The 18,681-nt window shown below is 43.1% G+C and overlaps 2 protein-coding genes and 1 non-coding gene across 3 annotated transcripts; 1 reads left to right on the top strand and 2 right to left on the bottom strand.

Annotated features, from left to right (window-relative positions):
- The first annotated feature begins 438 nt into the window (after nucleotides 1-438).
- trnae-cuc (transfer RNA glutamic acid (anticodon CUC)) lies at nucleotides 439-510 on the top strand. The gene has a single exon. It is a non-coding gene; the product is annotated as a tRNA-Glu (tRNA).
- Nucleotides 511-3,387: 2,877 nt separating this feature from the next.
- LOC137908356 (bile salt-activated lipase-like) lies at nucleotides 3,388-7,204 on the bottom strand. The gene is made up of 11 exons (XM_068752754.1): nucleotides 7,133-7,204; nucleotides 6,761-6,908; nucleotides 6,447-6,566; nucleotides 6,170-6,367; nucleotides 5,943-6,073; nucleotides 5,742-5,849; nucleotides 5,546-5,660; nucleotides 5,119-5,305; nucleotides 4,806-5,009; nucleotides 3,671-3,880; nucleotides 3,388-3,556 (listed from the first exon to the last, which is right to left on the bottom strand). Exons 1-11 carry the CDS (start codon nucleotides 7,202-7,204, stop codon nucleotides 3,388-3,390), a joined length of 1,662 nt encoding a protein of 553 aa, XP_068608855.1.
- Nucleotides 7,205-8,844: 1,640 nt separating this feature from the next.
- gtf3c5 (general transcription factor IIIC, polypeptide 5) lies at nucleotides 8,845-16,897 on the bottom strand. Its single transcript, XM_068752956.1, has 11 exons — nucleotides 16,694-16,897; nucleotides 14,251-14,449; nucleotides 13,922-14,129; nucleotides 13,655-13,838; nucleotides 12,219-12,323; nucleotides 11,819-11,933; nucleotides 11,647-11,727; nucleotides 11,078-11,163; nucleotides 10,907-10,989; nucleotides 10,086-10,231; nucleotides 8,845-9,135 (listed from the first exon to the last, which is right to left on the bottom strand). The coding sequence occupies exons 1-11, from the start codon at nucleotides 16,895-16,897 to the stop codon at nucleotides 8,942-8,944; spliced, it is 1,605 nt and encodes a 534-aa protein (XP_068609057.1). The 3' UTR covers nucleotides 8,845-8,941.
- Between the last annotated feature and the right edge of the window lie 1,784 nt (nucleotides 16,898-18,681).

Below are 18,681 nucleotides of genomic sequence, written 5' to 3'. Positions count from 1 at the left end.
GGGTTCGAGTGCTGGAAGGGAGCAGCTTGTCTCTGAGCCGCACCTGCAGGGCGGGCCTTGCGCTCCAGGTTTAGTTCCTTAACAAAGTGCTCTGATTTATCTCCTGATTATCTCCTGATTTATCTCCTGATTTACCTCCTGATTTATCTCCTGATTTATCTCCTGATGTATCTCCTGATTTATCTCCTGATGTATCTCCTGATTTATCTTCTGATTATCTCCTGATTTATCTCCTGATTTATCTCCTGATGTATCTCCTGATTTATCTCCTGATTTCTCTCCCACCAAACCCAATGAACAACAACAACAACAGGAGGTCATTCGAAGGGCTCCGCCTTTTTATGTAGAAACCAAATAAGCAAACCCTAGAAACGAAGTGTGACTAAACAGAAAGTGATTGCATTATCTCAACCATCGGATGCACACTCAAACGTCATCTCCCTGGTGGTCTAGTGGTTAGGATTCGGCGCTCTCACCGCCGCGGCCCGGGTTCGATTCCCGGTCAGGGAACCACTTTTATGATTCACCGCGCACAAAGACCTTTCCTAATGGTTTTCGGTCGTTTCACACTGAACCAAGAGCACTCGGTTCGATTGGAAGCAAATTGTTGCCTCTGTGATAATTTGCAAGCTCTGCTTGCCCAGAAAGCAAACTTTCTGGGCAGCGTCGTGGCTGAAAGGGGCGCTCGTCCATTGGACAAAGTCGAAGGGGAAGTCCCTCCCTCACCCATATTTGGTAAAAGTGAATCAGAGCTGATGCGTTTCCTTTTCAAACACAGGATATGATGTAATTACCCAAAGTGCACCGGACTCTGCACGGCAGGGGCACCCTCATCCCTGAGCCACACTCGTCCTGCCTGACTGCATACCGGAATGGGACCGGATGTTACAATCCTTTTTACATTGAGAAATGTGGGTGGGGATTATAGAGTCACACCTTGAGGCGGGCCTGTGTCCTTCCCCCACTGACTCTCCCTGTCTTCCCCTCCCGGTGCTCCTGCAATCAGTTCATTCCTGTCACCTGTGCCCCCGTCATCACCTGCACCCCATCAGTCATCAGCCCGGATTCTACATAGACCCAAACGCCACACCCCTGCCAGATCGTCTAGTGACATGCTCCTAGTCCGTCCAGCACCCTTCCTGCACCTGCCTCCCTGTGTACCGACCTTACACAACACCTCAAGAGGGTTCAGCAGCGACACCTGGCGTCCCGGGTGTGCCCCCCTCTGCCTTATCCCCTTCTACACCCCCTGATGTTGTCCCTGTCATTTGGGAGCCCAGCTATTGTCTCTCCTCCTGATCCAGAGCCACTGGCTTGCTCGTTCAGCAGCACTAGACAGGGCTTTGATGATTTGCCGTTGGGCCTGGCCCTGGATTCCCATGCCCCGGGGGGGGGGGGGACTGTATTTTTAACTGATTTTTGAATCCATAAATGGGTTTTAATGTTAAAATGTAATATATTTTTTTCTGACCACATTCTCGCTCAGAACCAGGAAACATTGTGCATAACAGTTCGTATCAGACCCCTTTATGACTGTGCTTTTTGGTGAGTGGATTGAATGCATATTTTACAAGATATGATTTTTTGTAAAGCCTCCGTAAGTAAATGGGAAGATCCAGATTTATTTTGGATCCCAAAAGAATCTGCAATCCTGATCTGATCCGGTTGAAACTCGGTCGTAAGATAGAGATCCCCACTCTACCTGAGCGTGTCCGATTCCATAAACTGCTACCACTACTACAACGTACTTTCAGCTTGTACATGAGGGGACGCCACAGCAAATCAGCCTTCTCCACTTCACCCTGTCCTTTGCATCGTCCTCCCCAACACCAGCCACTCTCATGTCGTCCCTCACTACGTCCATGTCTCTTCTCCTGCATTGTCCTCCCCAACACCAGCCACTCTCATGTCCTCCCTCACTACGTCCATGTCTCTTCTCCTGGGTCGTCCTCTAGCCCTGTCCTCCCCAACACCTACCCCTATGCTTTTCCCCACATGAACTTGTCTTCCAGATCCTCTGTCAGCAATCAGCTCATTCCTGCCTGAACCTACCTGCCTGTGTACCGACCCTGTTTTGTGGATTCGTCTGCCCGGTTGATCTAGTTTGCCTGGTTTCTGAACGCTGCCGTTTTTTTACACCTTCCCTTTGCTTCCGGATCTGTCTGCTGGTTTGGACTGATTAAAAAGAACAGTTTCTGGATTCCTCTTCTCCTGTCGTACTTTTGGGTCCTCCCCTTGTCTGTGCTCTGACACTTGTTAATGCCCTTATTTTTATGTAACGTGATTCTTTTTTCATAAATATCCTATAATTTGTTTCTACTCTTTTATTCTATTCAATGCCTGTTTTACTGTAAAGTTTATCTGGACCATGACGTGTGGAAAAATTTAAATCAGTGAACTTTACCGATTAATAGAGGGAATAAAGAAATGTGGAAGCTGTTCTTGTAAAGTCGCCGGAGGTGCAAATGCTGGTGTTGACTCGCAGAAACAGGTGGGCTGATTCCCGGAGCGGCAAAGAGCGCCTGGGATAAGATGAGATAAAACCTCCGACATAATCCCACACGTCGTGAGGAGCGGCTGGAGAGTATGTTTGATATTTAGACAGCTCAAATTATTGAAGAGAAATCTCATCAAAGACACGCACGCACACACACACACACCTCTGTCGAAGGATATTATGAACACTCTAGGACAATTTATGCACAAGAAGTCTAGTGTCGGTATTTGTTCATGTATTATAATTAGTGCTTGTGATGAATAAAAACACATGCAAGACATTTTGGGGGATTTGATTTGGATTTGAATTGAGTGTTCAATAATTGTACGGTTTACGTTTTTATATTGCGATGCATCATAAGAATCATTCTTCTCTACCTAACGCAGCCTCAGAGGTAGCACGGGTAGCGTCTCCCTTGAGCCAGGCCCAAGCCCGGATAAATGCAGAGGGTTCCCGCAGGAAAGGTGTCCGGCCATCTTTAATTAAATAGTCTCGTTCTGACATTTAGTTGTTCATTATGTGTAAATATCGAAACAAAAAGGAAATGGCCAATCAAGGACAGGATCAGGCAAGTGCTTAGTAACAGCTCTTAAACATTAACACTGCGGAAGGAGGTCGGGGGGGCGGATTTTCTTCTTCAGGTAACATATATGAGCGTCTTTGGTTTTTCATTTCCGTCACGTTCCTGTCGTATGACATCATCCCGAGCATTGACATATGTCCAATAAACAAACTGCCATGGACAACATCGTCGTTACGCTAAGCCAACTGGCTTTACAAAACAAAAACAAAGGAAGAATTGTTTATTATGTATTTGTCGTGTGATTTATTTTTCTTTCTGAACCAAACCAAAGGTTCACACATCGTTCAGAGGTGGTTGCTCGAGAGCTTTAGGGGAGGTTGGGTAGAACGCTGGTCCAGAAATGCACCTGACGCAACCTCATATTCTGCTTCACGTAGTTCACGTTCATCTTAGAGTTGATCTCCAGGTATTTGTGCCCGGCGCTGGTGAATGGAGGCCAGGTGACAGGCACACTCAGCTCGCCTTTGTTGGGGTCCCTGTTGAAAAGAAACCGGAAAAATGAGACCCGGCTTTAGTTTTGATGACTGATTCAGGTTTGTTTGATTTCTGTGAAGCTCCTGTGTCTTGAATTTTTTTCCGTAATGTTATACCCAGTTCTGGCGAAATTTGTCCAGTAGGCAATAATGTATCCAGAGACATCACGGTGGCGAGGCCAGTACGCGAGTGGAGTCGTGAACGGCTTCCCAAACACATACTGCAGGTCATCGGCGTGGTCAGCGCCCATCCAGCCGGGGTAGGGCCTACCGATGCCGCCCATTCGGTTGGGCTCAGAGAAGAGGTAGGAGTAGGTACGGCCCGTCCTACGGGGAGATGGGTGGGAGACGAACGAGAAGCGATTCGACAGTCACTATAGCAAAGATGTGGCAAAATGGAGAAAGTAAAAAGAAACCAGAAAAAGCACTCAGAGCGCAGACCTCCACCAAGCAGCTCGTTCCCCTCCTAATTGGATCTACACCGTCCGCATGGTGATCTGGATCATCATCAAAAGGTTCTAAATTGTTCTTGGTATCTTTATACACCAACCATGAAAAGTAAAAGTGAATCAGAGTAAATGGAGTTTTCAATGTTTAAAGTGTCATTTTTTCCTGACCTCATTCTGTATCCGGTCTGAATGAAATTCAGTGGTGAGATAGAGATCCCCACCCTACATGACCGTGTCAAATTCCATAAACATCGGTCGATAATCAACCGAGATATTGCGGAACAAAATTTGAAGCTGCATTGACTGCAATGTTAATGAAAATGTCAAAGTGATCCAAATTCCAGGATCTCTTCTGGATCATCATCAAACTTTAATCATCTGTTCCCGATATCATTACCAACATTTCTTGACACACAGACAAACCAACGCCGACAAAACAGACATACAAAACATGACCTCCTCGACGCAGGTAAAAATGAGTAGAAAGTGAAATCTAATAAAGGTTTTGAAGAGCGCATAGAGTGCGGGGTGTGAGAGACCAATAAAACAGGATTATATGTCAGATGAAACAAAACACCTTTAGCATTCACAACGGTGGCATTTTAGACTCTAAGCAATGAGGATCCTTCAGCAGATCTGGGTAGATTTAATAAAAACAAAAGTTGCTTGCAGTGAATCCCGATCCCCTAAAAAGGGAATGTTTTATCTCATGAGAATACAAGACTGAAGGACTTAACAGATATTCAATTTATCATTCAATTATTTAATAAGAGATTCGGCTGTCGACAACAGCTTATTCTCACGTGGCATTGGCAGCATGAAGGTAAAGGGCAGCCTGAGTAGGAACCAGGAAGATGTAGTCTGTTCCAATCTCCACAGTGGTTTTCTTGATGATCTCTTGACTGGGATTCGATCCCCAGTTAAAGCTGTATGTGCTGAAGCCTTTGGCCAAGCCCTCCGGGCCTTTGTCTTTGGTGTATGTAGCCAGGAGCCTCTTCACATCCTCACTGCAATCAGGAACAGAACATTATATATATACTGTATATAAAAAGAAAACCACTTCGATCTGTACACTCATGTTCTGATGATGCCTCAGATCGAGTGAATGAAACGCACATAGCGGTGTCCAGCAGGGGGGAGTTGATTGACGGAATATCTAAGCCAGTGAAGAGGTGTCCATCCATGTCGTTGATTCCAGCCATGTAGTCGACGTCAGCCACATTGTGGAACAAGTTATGAGGCTCATCAGGCAGGAAGTCGCCATCGATCACAGCAGACAGGAGCAGGTTGTTGACAATGGGGTCTGGGGGACGCAAGACGGACGCAAGACGGACGCTGTCATGTCTTACATGGCATACAACGAACGGGCTAACGTTTGATAGAGAGCTGCTCTTGGCCTGTGGAGACATCCAGATTTATGTTTGTTTTTGACACCAATGGGACCGCCTCCGTTTTATTTCCAGCACTTGAATCTATTCCTAGTTTATTTGGAAATAATTTTTAAAAAGTGCTTTAAAGACACTGTGTGGAGTCGAGTACTCACTGTCAGCCGAGCTGGATATACTTAAAGTGCCAGCCTTTGTAAGAAGTACAGGATCAGTCATCTTAAAACAGGCAACCATATTATGGTCCGTGGGGCAGTTGACCTTGATGGCAACCTGGTGAGACAAAGCAGCTTTAGATGTTTTTAGGAGAGCCCGTAAAATAAACACACATCAATAAATATGTTGTTTAAAAACCTCTTCAGCATATCTACGAGGGTTCCTGTTGATGCCCCACGGGCAAAGGGCGACCCCACTCTGAGAGATGGCTCTCCGAAACAGCCCCTTGTTGTGAGGGCTGAGAGTCTGTGGGCAGATACACATGTTTATTTTCAAATGAGGTTATTCACCTATTGTGATTTTTGTTTTAATTAAACAATATATATATATATTCCGGACCTGGAAGCTGACACTGGCTCCGCCGGCGGATTCTCCGAAGATGGTGATGTTGTCAGGGTCTCCACCAAAGGAGCGGATGTTCCTGTGCACCCAGCCAATGGCAGCATGCTGGTCCCACAGACCGTAGTTTCCTGATGATCAAACATTCACCTGAATCACAAGCAAGGACTAATAATTTAATGGAAGCATCTATAAAGCGTGCAAGGCAGGCCAACATGTGCACCGACCAGGCAAGCTCGAGTCTCCAGTGCTCAGGAAGCCCAGCGTCCCAACACGGTATCCCAGCGTCACCACAATGACGTCTCCTCTGTCGGAAATCTCCTGCCCGCTGTACAGATAGTTGTCCAGGAAGTTAGCTCCCATGGAGCCTCCAAGCAGGAAGCCTCCTCCATAGATCCAGACCATGACTGGCAGGTCGGTGGACACTGGAAGACGCAGAGAATGACACTCGTCTGCGGGCCAGATCCGACATGGAGGAGACTCTGTAGGCTTGTCAGTACGTACCTGAGCTACCATGAGGAACCCAGATGTTCAGGTAAAGACAGTCCTCGCTGCCTCTGGTGTCAGTCATGATAAGGTTCAGCTGAAGGCATCGCTTCCTGTACTCCGTGGTCTTCAGAACACCTGACCAGGACAATGTCAGATCACATCATAGAGTTTGGGCTTTAGATGATGCTCATTTTACATCTAGAGGTAACAAATAGCACCTTTTGAATCACTTCAGACGATAGAGAAAGGTGGCGTATAAATTACTTAGACACTTTAAAAGTTTTGTTGTTAGCCTGGAGTTCCAATATTTTAGAAGGCCAGTTACCCACCATCCCAGCCAGGGTGACGCTTTGGTTTCTCAAACCTTCCTGGGACGTCAGCAAAAGGAATTCCTTTGAAAATGTCCATGTGACGACGGAAGCCAAGACGAACGTTCTCTCCCCCCACCATGCCTCCCTCTGTGTACACCACCCCAAGCTTTCAGAGGGGAAGCACAAGCAAACACGAGAAACTGGCGTTTAACGGGCATCAAAAAAAAGAACAGCTAATAATCATTCCAATGCAAGCCCAACTATCCTGATCGATTACTCAGAAATGATCAAATCACTATGCTTAATGGAGGGAAATGATTTGTGCATTCTGAACAGACAATGGGAACAAAGGGTTTCATGAGTCTTTTTTTTTTGATTCGTCATACTTACAGACGTGGCAGAAACCGTCTCCAGGCAGACTGCAACCGAGACGAAGGCTGCCAAAATCCCCAGCTTCGCCATTTTGACTTTGAGAACCAGTTTGCTGGTGAGGCAGGCTTTTATAAAGTAGCCCCCCCCCCCCCCATGAAAACATCTGACGAGCGTGCAGTGTGTAGGCCTGCTTTTCTCACCGTTTGATAACATTATGTAACCATCTTGGGTTCACAGCGCCTCCGTCACAGTTTATCATTATGACATTAAAATGAATCTATTTTAGTTTTCTGCTAAATGAAATAATTGGTTTCCGTTTCCATGCAGTGTCTGTTTGTCACAAAATCAATCAGTGAGTATAGCGATCCATATTCAGTGAGAAACATCAGGGGAAGACGAATCTCAGCAGGATAACCTTAGACTTCGTTTGTCCTCGGACGGCCACCGAAACAGGTTTCGAATAATCAGATTATACTTTGCCTCATTTATTTAAGTGTGAAAAGCAGACATTTACTTTTGTTTTAAGGATCTGCTTTTGATGCTTTATTTCTGCCGAACTACAGAAGTATTTAGCATAAAGGTTTATGATAAGTATGAAAAGTAAAATGTGAGTATAATACAGGAAAGCGTATTCTTTTAATGGACTGATAATGATTGTTAGATGTTGCGGCTGGTTAAAGTGAAGTACTTTATGTATTGCTAAAATGTAAAATGTTTACAATAGTCTGAATTAAGTACAAGCAAGAATACAAAAGACACTCAAATAAATGTAAGTACTGGGAAACATTAAATGGAATTATATAAAGGCGCACCGCCTCACAATTGCACTTTCAGTATGCTCGAGTAAATGCATCACTTTTCAACACAGTAAAACTTTATTCAATCAGGCTTCCCCCTCTGTATTAAAAGTAACGTGAACCCTAATCTACTGGCCTTTAGGCAGTTATCTGTCCTCGACACCTTTGCTAACACAGCTGTCCCACTTGACTCAAAGTCACACTGCTGCAGCCAAAACGTGTCCTTGTTTCAAGGATAATCTTTCGCCTAAAGTAGCAATGACTCAAAATACTTCCAGCATTAGCATATATTGACTTTGCCACCTCCCTCCCTCTCTCTCTACATAGAGCCTATATTTACTTGAAGCATCTTCATCTGTATCCAGCATGGTGCAGCACAATGATATTGTTCTATCACGTCTTTGAGAGATTGCTGATGGGAGTTCCACAAAAGTTAGTTTTTGGACCACTCAAGTTTTACATGTTGTACTTGGCTCTTGAAGGTTTTTTGTTTTCTGCTGATGATATGTTAACTTCTGTTGTGGTGGTTTTGAAGTCACAGCAGAACTGAGAATAAAATCTTTCAATAGATTTAAGTCTATCACAGAATGGTCATTTTAGTGTTTTATTTGAAGTCTTAGTGTCTGAGAATACAAAGCATGTAAGCGGGAAAACAGAGCTTATGTAGTAATCATGAAGAGAGAGAGATAGAAATAGTGTCCGTCTTCTCGTTCACTGTCCAGCAGGCGCAGACAAACTATTCTAGTAGACAAAACGTGCTAACTTTAGCAATACCTAGCGCAACAGAGAAAGGGCAATGCCAAAGGAGAAGAAAGTAGTGTTAGTCTAGCGTTGAATTGAACAATCTCTGCCTTGTACCTGTGATCCTGTCAGTGCATGGGCCTAGAAAAAAAACAGAGTCACACAGATTTATATTTTTATTTAATTAATTTTAATGTAATACATATTTTTTTAAATACAATTCAAACATCACTTCTTACAATAATGGAAAAATGATGATAGTTAAGTTTAAGGTCACCAAAAGCGGTTGTTACATGTAATCCAGCATTTCAGTCTCCATCTCATTTTCACTTCCCTCCGACAGCTGGAAATCCTCGTCCTCATCTTCCTCTTCATCGTCCTTGTTCCCGTCATCCTGAGCCTCTTCTTCTGTGTCCGCATCATTCTGGGGAGATTCTGACATCAGGCCTTTGCGTCTGTGTTTCTTTGAGGTCTCTGGTAATGCTGATGGAGAGGAGTAAGAGCAGTTGACATGCTTTCAACACATTACGTTGTTGAAGATACAGTATTTTATTCTTCTGTACTTTATTAATCCTATTAGGATGAAACAAAACAAAAACAACGGTTTTCATACAAGCTGATGCAACGTTTGAAAATTAGCAACAAGAAGATGTTTTGTATCTTGTGGAAAGAAAAAAAAGGTCCTTCAAATATTCTTTAAACAACTGGAGAGGGACTTTTCTTCATCTCTATATTTCTACTCCTCAGAGCTGCTGTTTTTAGGCAACAGAGCCAAGGTTACTGTGATATATCAGAGGGGGGGCCACAACGCTGTCTTTAATGAGATGGATAGGAACAGTGAAGTCATTTCTACAGTCACATCCAGCGACTTCCTTTCTGCACAGAGACCGGTTCACAAAGAATGTGTGCTCTGAGTTCTGACTTCGCCAACCAACTTCCATTTTTCTGTAAGATGCAATTATCCATCAAAATGCAGCTTAGAATGTGACTCGGGAAAGTGGGAAGCATTAATGCCACTGAACGTATACAGAAACATCAGATGTGTCCTTTAGCTGTCTGCAGACGACTGCGTGTCAGACTCTTATTCAGTCTGTATGTAAAACAGAGAGAGTGGCGCAAACATTTACAGCAACATTTAGAACAAAGCAGGCATTGGTGTTGAAATTAGAATCCATCAGAGCAATCAGAAGATTTTAATTTTAAGTCCACGCTATACCTTATCCAAACCGTCTAGGTTTATTTGGGATAAACTAAACTCATATGCACTTTAATTCCAGTTGTGTGCGTGATGGAAATGGATGTGGCTGTATGTGCATGCAACTAACCGTGTTGCCGTGCTACAATACAGACAGATTGTGTGTTGTTGTCGTGATTTGGCTCTTTACGTGTAAGCACAGAGGACATACGGTTCATGATGTGAATATTTTCCTTACTGGGCTGCTGCTCTCGGACGACCTTCTTGATCATCGCTGAGATTATGTCCCTCAGCTTGGCTTTGGTACCAAGAACGCACCAGCCGTCCCGCTCCTCACAAACCTGCGGCTCCTGGCCGGTGTTCACCTCAACCAACCGTTTGATGCTAGAGACACACAAGATGCTTCACTGCACCCAAACGACGATACAGAAATGTACTTTTCTTCTATGACTTTATGTTACACAGTACTATATTTTAAAGGCAAGTACAGTAATGCACTTTTACTACGCTGCATTCAGTTGATATCTTTTAGATGTTGCAGATTCAACTTGGTAATACAAACTGTACTCATAAACATTGTGTATAGGCTAATGTTCCAGGACTAGAAGCTACCAGCAATAAATACAGATGTAGCATCAGCATCTACCTTTAATTTATCATTCCCCGAGAAATACGTTTGGTCCAAAAAAAACTGTTCAGCGTGGTCAGTTTGCCGTAACCATAGCAACACAGACGCAGTATTTTCTGGGAGACAAAGTAAAATTGAACACATCTCTCCATATAGCATGGGATCATTACAGAGGTCTTTGTCAAATCACTAAAGAGCCGCACACAGTCGTCTGTGTTAACGTGTGACTAAACGTTTAAGGTCATCCATGTGAACTTTAGTCGTATTTGCCATCTTTGTCTTTCACTTGGTTTCTCTGGTTGGAGCTACGTTGTGAACTAAAGATATGGTGCACTATTATCACGACATTTATATACAGGAATGGTGCGTTATATATCTTTGTATATTGAAAACGTGCCTAGAAGTCATGTTTGTACTGCGCTTTTAAGTACCTGTCCACATGCAAATCACAGAGCTGGTAAAACATCTGTCTGTGGGGCGGGAGCATGCCTTCTCTGAAAATGTAAGACGACTCCTGCAGAGACAAAGCAACTATTAGTGACTAAAATATTATCGTAATACTGGGCAGATAACGGTAATATTTAAGGGAGCAGTTCACCGACCTGCTGGGACGAGCTAGGGACTGGGTCTCGGCTGGTGCTTGGGCCGTCCTGACCTGGAAGCTCATTCAGACTAGCTGGCTGCGGACCTGGACAAAAGAAAAAATCGATCAAAACAAGCTGTCAGGTTACCTTGGCAACAGCAGAGAGACAGCAGCAGTAGCCTGCATTTAGGATTGTGCTTTTCATTTGAGGAACACAGACTGTTTATGAGATCCCCCCCCCCCCCCACCACCATATTTAAAACATCTGAAAAACACAAACTCAGAGACAAACGATGTAAATCTCTTTTATGCAGTTACCCAACCGGGTAACGAGATGACATGGATTGACTTTCCTCATCGCCACTTGCTTGTCTGTAATATTTTTCTCGATGCTGCTCTGTTCTCTGGACCAAGTCGAGATTCTTTAAATATCAATTCTTCTTCTTATTTTTTTACAGTAGCCTTTCTGAATTGATGCTATGAGAAAATCACGGGTGAAAATAATACAATGACGGATGGCTAACTCCCATTTATCTCCATCCACTAGGTCAAATTAATCCACCTATTAAACTACACTCACCAACTCACCTGCTTTGTTGAACGTGATAGGCAAATTGTAGTTAAAAGCGCTTCGTTTTGGTTTCACTGGGATGTCTGATAATGAATACCCTAAGAGTGGAAAGAAAGAGGAACGAATATAATAGGAATGAGAATTAGAAATATGCAGCAGCCGCTGTCCCGTCCTGTCTCAGCTTCTAACCATGTTTGCTGCTACAGCGGATCCTGAAGTCCAGCAACTGGTATGTTTTGGACTCCACGGTCCTTCGGGGGTCATAACCCAGCCTCACCCACAGGCTTCTCCAAGGTCCAGTCACCTACGAAATAAATCTGATGTCAAATTACCGTTTGGGGGGAATTTCATTTTCTCCCATTTCTGCTGTGATTTCATCCGAATTTGATCATTTTGTCAAAGCGAGAACAGAATGAATGTAAGACTCGTTTTAAAAATGCACCAAGTCAGCTCGCTGCACATTTGTAAAATGACAATAATGCTCCATTTTAATTTTGACCACATCAAAATCGGAATAGCAGGTAAAATAGCATTCACTTGGCCTTTGTCTTGCATGCTCACATCCTTTACCCATGTCCCCTCAGCTCACCGTGTAATAGGCAAAGACGGGCAGCAGCAGCTTCAACTTATCAGGCTGAATGTTGATGTTGGCTTTGACGGCATTCCGAGACCAGATGGGCCGGTTCTCAAACATCTAGGAAGAAAGATTCGTGTTGGAGATAAGATTTAAAAACCCCAAAAATCTGAATCATACCTAGTCCCAGAGAGCATGAAATCATGATCTGACTTCAACCTGGTGCCACTTCTGGAGTGAAAAGCGATGCTGGCAAAACCATTGGTAAATAAAGCAACTTCCAAAAACAGCCAGATGGAAAGAGGGAGAGGCTTTCACTTACAGGCGCTGCATGTTGACAGCCACGATATAAAATACAGTAAAGAAGAGGGCGAGTTAGCAAACGTACTCCTCAATCTGGGGCCCATGACCCACCTTCTTCCTGGACATTTTGCTAGCCTAAAATGGCTCAGGGTAGCAGACAGGGTTAAACAGCTCAAAATGGGATTGGCATTTAAAATAGTCAACGCAGCTCTGCCCTCAGTCCCCTCAATCCCTGCATACCTGACGGAACACCTCCACAGATTTAGTGACACCCACAGCCACAACACTAGAGGGAGCTCAAACAACACCCTGATTACCCCCTCCTACAGGACTAACATGGGTAAATCACCTTTTTATAATACTGCCCCCCAAGGGTGGAACTGTTTGACTCCTGCCCTCAAAACATGCACCTCTTTGGCCTCCTTCAAAACGGCCCTAAAAATACTCCTTTCAGGGGGGCAGGGTGTCTGCGAGGGTTCTCTCCGGGTTCTCCGGGTTCCTCCCACCACCAAAAACATGCAAATTAGGCAAATTGGTTCCAATAGTGTGTCTATAGGTGTGAACGATTGTCTGTCTGTGGTCATGCAACGATCGGGCGGCTTGTCCAGGGTGTGCCCCGCCTCTTGCCCATTGACTGCTGGGATAGGCTCCAGCACGACCCGTGACCCCCGGTAAAGGACAAAGCGGTTAAGAAAATGAATGTATTAATATTTCAGAAAACAGATTTAAGTCATTAAGCTGTATAATTCTCCCAAATAGGAGCTGAAAACCAAAGATAATATATATTAGAACACGATTAAACAGAGGAAGGAAGTGAATCTTCACAATGGGAGAACTTATTTTGACTTTTTTTGATTTACTAATTATTTTGTTTCACTTCTAGTATAAATACATACTATAAAAAATACAAAAAGGGACTTTTCAGTCTTCAATTGTGTTTTCCATTATGAAGATTTTTTTAATAAGACATTATCTTTCCTTTGCAGGTTGTCATTTCTCAAATATGTCCGATTCAGTTAAAGAGCTAGATTTTATTTTCGTCTAATGAAGCCTAAAATGCGACCGTCCGGATTCCCGTTTGCATCACACTGGTGAACCGAAGAATCAGGGGGCGTGTTGGTCCATTCAGATTACAGCTCAACACGCACCTTTCTCAATTCCTCTTCAACCTCTTTGTCATGCTCCTTCTGGCACACTCGGTTCCAGTTGGCCCTGGCGGCCTCGAGGCAGTGGGTGGGGACAGTGGGATCAGCAAAGCTCACAAAAATGGCGTTGTGCGGCCGCCGCGCACGGTTCAACCCGATTCTGTTCTTCTTGTTAATAGGCTGCTGACTGTAAAACAAGAAGATGCAGACAGAGTCTCCAAAACTGTTCTTTACATCAAACAAGGAGTTAAAAGAATTCGGAAGGATCACCCAGTGGCTATTTTCTGATGGATGTCAGGTCGGTAGAAATAATCCACAGGATTGTCGAGACGGGAAAAAATTGCCGGAGGAAGAAAATGAGGCAGGGGCTGCTCAAAGTACTCTTGACTCTCTACTTTGCGAAGAATGATTTTGTCATATAAAGACGTGTCGTTCCCATCCTCTGAATGCACAGCGAGGTACTGAAAGTCTGCCATTCCTATATATATATAAAAAAAACAAAGAAATAAATTCAGCAAGCATAGATTTTCCTTTACCGGTACACGACAAAAAGTGCTTCATGCACATTGCTTTTTTGAAATATTCCAAAAAGTGCTGACCTTGGAATTTGTATGTCGTTGCTATGACTCCGAGCACATCCATGCGGATCTCAGCGTCCTTCGGGTTCTTCTTCCGCACCCTTCGCCGCACTCGGAGGAGGAGGTTGTTGGAGGAAAAGCGGTTTCCGAAGAGAGGGTGGCAGAAAGGGTCCTTCGGTCGGTAACGCAACTCGAGTCGTCTGCTCGGGTTGGCGAAGATCTATGTGGATCAATAACGCAAGACAAAGCTGTGATCACAGCGAAGACGCTGCCGAGAATCTCCTCGCAGGCGACACGACGATAGACGTCAGACAACTCACTGAAATCCAAACGCACCATAATTCGCTTCTCGCCTTTTGAGTCCACATTAAAATAGAGTAAAAAAGGCACTATCGACTGAACGACCCGAACTACGGTACAGAAGGTGTGTCGAGCTATAAGACAAACAACACAATACTGCCCCCCAAGGGTAGAACTGTTTGACTACTGCTCTCAAAACATGCACCTCTTTGGCCTCCTTCAAAACGGCCCTAAAAATACACCTTTCAGGGGGGCAGAAACGGAGATAGTCATCACGACTCTCTCCGGATCAACCCCCCCCCACCCCCTTTTTTGTTCACCTACGTTGTACATATTATGTGTCTTTTTAATTTATTGTTATTCTGCATCAATGGAGTAATTTAATATTAGTTTTATTTGTATTGTTAAATGTCGATGATTTATGTACTAATAACTTTCAACGGAAACAAGACCGCAAGGGCTTTTTAGAAATGCTCCTCGTAGACAGGATGTTACTGTACTTGTACTGCAATACATACTATTGTTTGACTGTACTTGTACTGTAATACATACTATTGTTTGACTGTACTTGTACTGCAATACATACTATTGTTTGACTGTACTTGTACTGTAATACATACTATTGTTTGACTGTGCTTGTACTGTAATACATACTATTGTTTGACTGTACTTGTACTGTAATACATGCTACTGTTTGACTGTACTTGTACTGTAATACATACTATTGTTTGACTGTGCTTGTACTGTAATACATACTATTGTTTGACTGTACTTGTACTACTATAACACATGCTACTGTTTGACTGTACTTGTACTGTAATACATACTATTGTTTGACTGTGCTTGTACTGTAATACATACTATTGTTTGACTGTACTTGTACTGTAATACATGCTACTGTTTGACTGTACTTGTACTGTAATACATACTATTGTTTGACTGTACTTGTACTACTATAATACATGCTACTGTTTGACCGTACTTGTACTGTAATACATACTATTGTTTGACTGTACTTGTACTACTATAACACATGCTACTGTTTGACTGTACTTGTACTGCAATACATACTATTGTTTGACTGTACTTGTACTGTAATACATACTATTGTTTGACTGTACTTGTACTACTATAATACATGCTACTGTTTGACTGTACTTGTACTACTATAATACATGCTACTGTTTGACTGTACTTGTACTGTAATACATGCTACTGTTTGACTGCACTTGTACTGTAATACATGCTACTGTGTGACTGTACTTGTACTACTATAATACATGCTACTGTGTGACTGTACTTGTACTACTGTAATACATGCTACTGTTTGACTGTACTTGTACTGTAATACATGCTACTGTTTGACTGTACTTGTACTGTAATACATGCTACTGTGTGACTGTACTTGTACTACTGTAATACATGCTACTGTTTGACTGTACTTGTACTGTAATACATGCTACTGTTTGACTGTACTTGTACTGTAATACATGCTACTGTGTGACTGTACTTGTACTACTGTAATACATGCTACTGTGTGACTGTACTTGTACTACTGTAATACATGCTACTGTTTGACTGTACTTGTACTGTAATACATGCTACTGTTTGACTGTACTTGTACTGTAATACATGCTACTGTGTGACTGTACTTGTACTACTGTAATACATGCTACTGTTTGACTGTACTTGTACTGTAATACATGCTACTGTTTGACTGTACTTGTACTGTAATACATGCTACTGTGTGACTGTACTTGTACTACTGTAATACATGCTACTGTGTGACTGTACTTGTACTACTGTAATACATGCTACTGTTTGACTGTACTTGTACTGTAATACATGCTACTGTTTGACTGTACTTGTACTGTAATACATGCTACTGTGTGACTGTACTTGTACTACTGTAATACATGCTACTGTTTGACTGTACTTGTACTGTAATACATGCTACTGTTTGACTGTACTTGTACTGTAATACATGCTACTGTTTGACTGCACTTGTACTGTAATACATGCTACTGTTTGACTGTACTTGTACTGTAATACATGCTACTGTTTGACTGCACTTGTACTGTAATACATGCTACTGTTTGACTGTACTTGTACTCTAACATTCTATCTAATAAATATATTCATCATCATCATCGAGCCCGCTTACTTTGGACACCAGGCGTTCTCCTCCCAGCGTCTCCAGCATCTTGTCCACGCTGGCGACCACCGCGGGATATTCCACGCACACCAGTCTGTCGGTGCGCAGCCCCACCGTGGACGAGCTACCGGGCAGACCCACATCCTCAGAACCGCTGGAGCCAGTCAATTCCGTCAGGGTAAAATCCAGCTTCAGCTGCCTAGTGTCCGCCATTGACTCGAGTTGGCCGTTCCGACAATGTGTCCAGCTGCAAATACCGTCCGGCTGGAAAGCTTGGGCTCAGATTTGTTGTTCCGCAGAGATGTATAGTTCCGCAGACGCAGCCGACTCTCCTGTGAGAAGAACAAAAGGTGGTGGGAACGAAGTAATATCTGTGAAGTGAAGGATATTCATTCATTCATTCATTCATTCATTCATCTTTTTAAGATGAATCGTCTCGTCTACAACGACAATACGCGAAAAATGAAATACATTTTGTTAAAATGAAACTACAATATGCGATATCAACACAATAGAAAATAATAAACAATAAAATACCACATTTTGGAATATTTATTTTTACTTAATTTGAATAATTGACGCATATAGTAATGTCGCTTCTTTTTATCACTGCAGCTGGTAAAGGTTGATGAACTAGGTCGACTTTCCTGTTTATTTTCCGGGTAGTGCTTGAACTTTGCCTTGAGGGATCAGTATTTAATCTTAGATATTAAATCGTAATTTATTTGTTAGGGTGAGTGGCAGTTGAGGTAATGCTCTGCTCTCGTGTGAAGGTCTGGGCTTGACCAACACCTGAAAGGGAAAGATCTGTTCTTAGTCTGTGCGTGTACACGCAAAATAAATATCGTGCTATTGAACCATTTGCTGTTGATCTGTGTCAACTTATGTATTCAATTATGGTACATCATGTACTGCAAATATTGTATTTACCCTCGCCGAAGGGGAGGCGAGGGTATTGCAATTGGGTTTGTCTGTTTGTGTGTCCACGCGCATAACTCAAAAACTAGTAACCCAATCGACTTTATATTTTTACACAAGCAAGGTCCTGTCCGTGGCTCGGTCTTTCTAGTTTAACTATTGCATTGCTTGTATGAGATACTTACTTATAGTATTGTATTACCAATATTGTAAATACTGTGCTTCCTGTCAAATAGGCCTCAGTTTGTGCGTCAACATCACTTTGAGTACAGGCTCTCCATAAGAGCGCAAATTCGAGAAAGAAAAACACAAATATGCTGACGAAACAACCGTGGGGGGGGGGGGGGCATGTAAAAGAAAAACTACAGGGAGGAGGTGAGTTTCTTCACAGACCCCCCCTCCCCACACACACACACACACACATACACACACACACATCTACATCAGGGACACTGCGGTGGAGATTGTGCAGCAGTCAAACTTCCTGGGGGTTCGTTCATGTCTCTGAAGACTTTCTCACCGACAGACTTTGCACACATTCGCTATGGTAACTGATAGGATCATTGGGGCCTGTCCAGGACAATAATCAGGGACACCTCACACCCAAACTGGTTTCCCACCTGCCATCAGGTAGACGGTGCCGCAGCCTCAGGGACAAAACTGGCAGATTGAGGGACAGCTTTTATCCAGCCGCCATAAGACAGCTAAACATCTTCATACAGGCGCATCCGTTATTTACTGTGGACATTCACTGTGTAAAAGATTATCATTCCACAAGTGCAATCGCTCCTATTTGTATTTGTATTTTTTAAATAACTAAATAAGTAAATAAATAATTAGGAAATCCCTGTAGTATTTCATTGAACAAGTGCAATAGCCCCTATTTTCTGTTGATTAATACGGCACAATATCTTTATATATTCTGAGTTTTTATTCTGTGTTTTTATGCGCGCACTGCAATTTCGTTCTATATTCGCGACGTGATCTTAAAATCCCGAATGATAATAAAAACGAGTCTTATGTCAAAATGCGTAAAGTAACAATTCAAGGATGGTCGACGTCGTGGACTAAATAGAGTT

This window comes from Brachionichthys hirsutus, chromosome 19 (genome assembly GCF_040956055.1).
Source record: "Brachionichthys hirsutus isolate HB-005 chromosome 19, CSIRO-AGI_Bhir_v1, whole genome shotgun sequence".
In the NCBI taxonomy this organism is placed as follows: domain Eukaryota; kingdom Metazoa; phylum Chordata; class Actinopteri; order Lophiiformes; family Brachionichthyidae; genus Brachionichthys; species Brachionichthys hirsutus.
Note: the sequence above shows the minus strand (reverse complement) of the source record. Positions and strands in the feature narration are given on the sequence as shown.

What these genes read in the sequence shown, in the direction of transcription:
- LOC137908356 (XM_068752754.1), bottom strand. Translation starts at nt 7,204, where the DNA reads ATGGCGAAGCTGGGGATTTTGGCAGCCTTCGTCTCGGTTGCAGTCTGC. An exon ending in GGTTCCTCATGGTAGCTCAG is followed by an intron (nt 6,368 to 6,446) that starts GTACGTACTGAC and finishes TGCGTCTTCCAG; the next exon opens with TGTCCACCGACCTGCCAGTC. An exon ending in CCCCTGCTGGACACCGCTAT is followed by an intron (nt 5,010 to 5,118) that starts GTGCGTTTCATT and finishes TCCTGATTGCAG; the next exon opens with TGAGGATGTGAAGAGGCTCC.
- gtf3c5 (XM_068752956.1), bottom strand. Translation starts at nt 16,897, where the DNA reads ATGGCGGACACTAGGCAGCTGAAGCTGGATTTTACCCTGACGGAATTG. An exon ending in AACGACATACAAATTCCAAG is followed by an intron (nt 14,130 to 14,250) that starts GTCAGCACTTTT and finishes ATATATATATAG; the next exon opens with GAATGGCAGACTTTCAGTAC. An exon ending in CGTCCGAGAGCAGCAGCCCA is followed by an intron (nt 9,136 to 10,085) that starts GTAAGGAAAATA and finishes CCTCTCCATCAG; the next exon opens with CATTACCAGAGACCTCAAAG.